The 1,896-nt window shown below is 65.2% G+C and overlaps 1 protein-coding gene across 1 annotated transcript; it reads right to left on the minus strand.

Annotated features, from left to right (window-relative positions):
- Nucleotides 1-561: 561 nt before the first annotated feature.
- On the minus strand, nt 562-1,073 carry KCNE5 (potassium voltage-gated channel subfamily E regulatory subunit 5). Its single transcript, XM_061136785.1, has one exon. The coding sequence runs from the start codon at nt 997-999 to the stop codon at nt 562-564; it is 438 nt and encodes a 145-aa protein (XP_060992768.1). The 5' UTR covers nt 1,000-1,073.
- Between the last annotated feature and the right edge of the window lie 823 nt (nt 1,074-1,896).

Genomic DNA, 1,896 nt, shown 5'->3' on the forward strand with positions numbered 1-1,896 from the left:
CGTTCTACACCACAGACTGGACCTAGTGTCTTGCTTAGCTCCCTGCTGAAGGAGGAGGGAGGGAAAAGACGTTTGAGGTCTCCTCATTTTCTTTGTCTCTGTCCCTAAGGCAACAGGAAGCTGGAGCCGCCGCGGCCGGCCTGGCAGTGGTGGCAAGCGCGTTGGCTCTGCAGAGTCTGAGCCCCTGGAGCAGCTGCCAGTTAGACGGCCCAGAGCTCAGGTAGACTTCACCGCTTCAGTTCAATGCCAAGTGTTGGACGTGCTGGATTCAGTTCCCAGGGGCCTGGAGCTTGGTGTCGGGGCTGTCTGAAGACAAGCGAGCAGAGGCAGTTTAGGGTGGTGGGATGTGCGGGGTGGGGGTGGGGGTCTGGGGGGCGGGGAGAGGAGCGAGAGGCTGGCCCGGAGGGTAATGCTTCTTCCACGGCCTTCCAGGCGAGGTCTCCTGGCCTCTCAACGTCTTCTGAGCCTCAGGGGAGGCAAGCCCTGGAAGGGGAGGAGAGGACACGGCGAGACGAGCGAGCTGAGGAGGGAGCGGGCGAGCCAGAGAGCTGGGTGGCGGTTCTAGACCCCCTCGGTGCCCCGGGCCAGGGCCGGAGCGGGCAGCCCGCCGGGGGCGAGCTGGCGGCGGCCCTCGGCGGGCGAGCCGGCCACTGTCTCGGCGTCGGCGGTGACCGGGGCCCCTCCTGGCAGCCACTCGTGCTGGGCGCAGGCCTGGGACGGCTCGTCCTTGGCCTCGACGAGCTTGCGGGAGCGGGTGTAGGCTAAGATGAGGCCGCCGGCCAGGCAGGCGTAGAAGACCATGATGAGCAGGATGTAGAGATAGGCGTCGTCGCCTTTGGCGCTGGTTACCTCGCGGCCCACGAAGGGGTCGGGCACGACCCCCATGCCCATGCTCGGGCCGGGGCCGGCGCCCAAGCCACTGGCGTTGCCCCGGTGATGCAGCTCCAGCAGCAGGCGGCTCAGCAGGGTCCGCAGCCGCTGACTCTCGCTGCAGTTCATGGCTGTCGGGGAGTGACACGGCGGCTCCAGATCGCTGTTGACCTTGCCCCCGGGCCAGGCCGAGGGGATGCGGGCGGGCGAGCGGCTGCGGTACCCGGCTCCTCCGGGGCGGGCGGCGGAGTGGCTGGGGGGCCCCGCCGCCCGGGCCTCCTTATTCCCTCACCCCCGCACCTCCTCCCCTTCCCCACCACGCCCCCTCGGCCCGAAGCCGCCTCTTCCCAGGCTGTCTCGCCGCGCGGGGGATAGGGGACAGCTGGTGGGGGGAGGAGAAGGGGACGAGGGAGGGGGCGAGGCCAGGAGAGGGGTGGAGGGGGCGGGGGCGCGGAATGCGCGGGGCCCCCGGCGGCCAAGACTGGCTGGGCGGCTCACTGGGGCCAAGCCTGGACCCCGGGCTGCGGCGGAAGAGAATTCCTTCTAAATTCTGGCCACCTGCCCTGCAGGCCCAATTTTGGCCCAGTTACAGCATCTGCCCACCGCCCCCCCCACCAAGGCCGGCATTGTGCGGGGGTTCCATCAGCTCTCACAGAACGTGGCAGCAGAGACCGCTGGTCCGCCTCTCAGAGCTGGTGATTACTGATGTAGACAAGGACCCTGGCCTAGCTTCCCATCCATCATTGCTTCCCCTGGACGGAGGAGGTGAGCATCTAATTCAGAAGATGCTCAGAACAAATATGGCGACTGAAGTGGAGTAGAATGCCCCAGGCTTCCAAAAAGGCTTTTGATAATATACTAGCCTCCTGGGAAGTACCCCTGCTCTGATCTCCTATCACATTTTTAGAGGGGCCTCCACATCTTAGCATGTGAGTGTAACATCTATTATGTGACCCTGTTTTCCCTTGGGTGGCAAATCATCTTCCCAGAAATGCAGCCAAGTTCTTCCATTAAAAGGAGCAGGGA

This window comes from Dama dama, chromosome X (assembly GCF_033118175.1).
Source record: "Dama dama isolate Ldn47 chromosome X, ASM3311817v1, whole genome shotgun sequence".
Taxonomy (NCBI): Eukaryota; Metazoa; Chordata; class Mammalia; order Artiodactyla; family Cervidae; genus Dama; species Dama dama.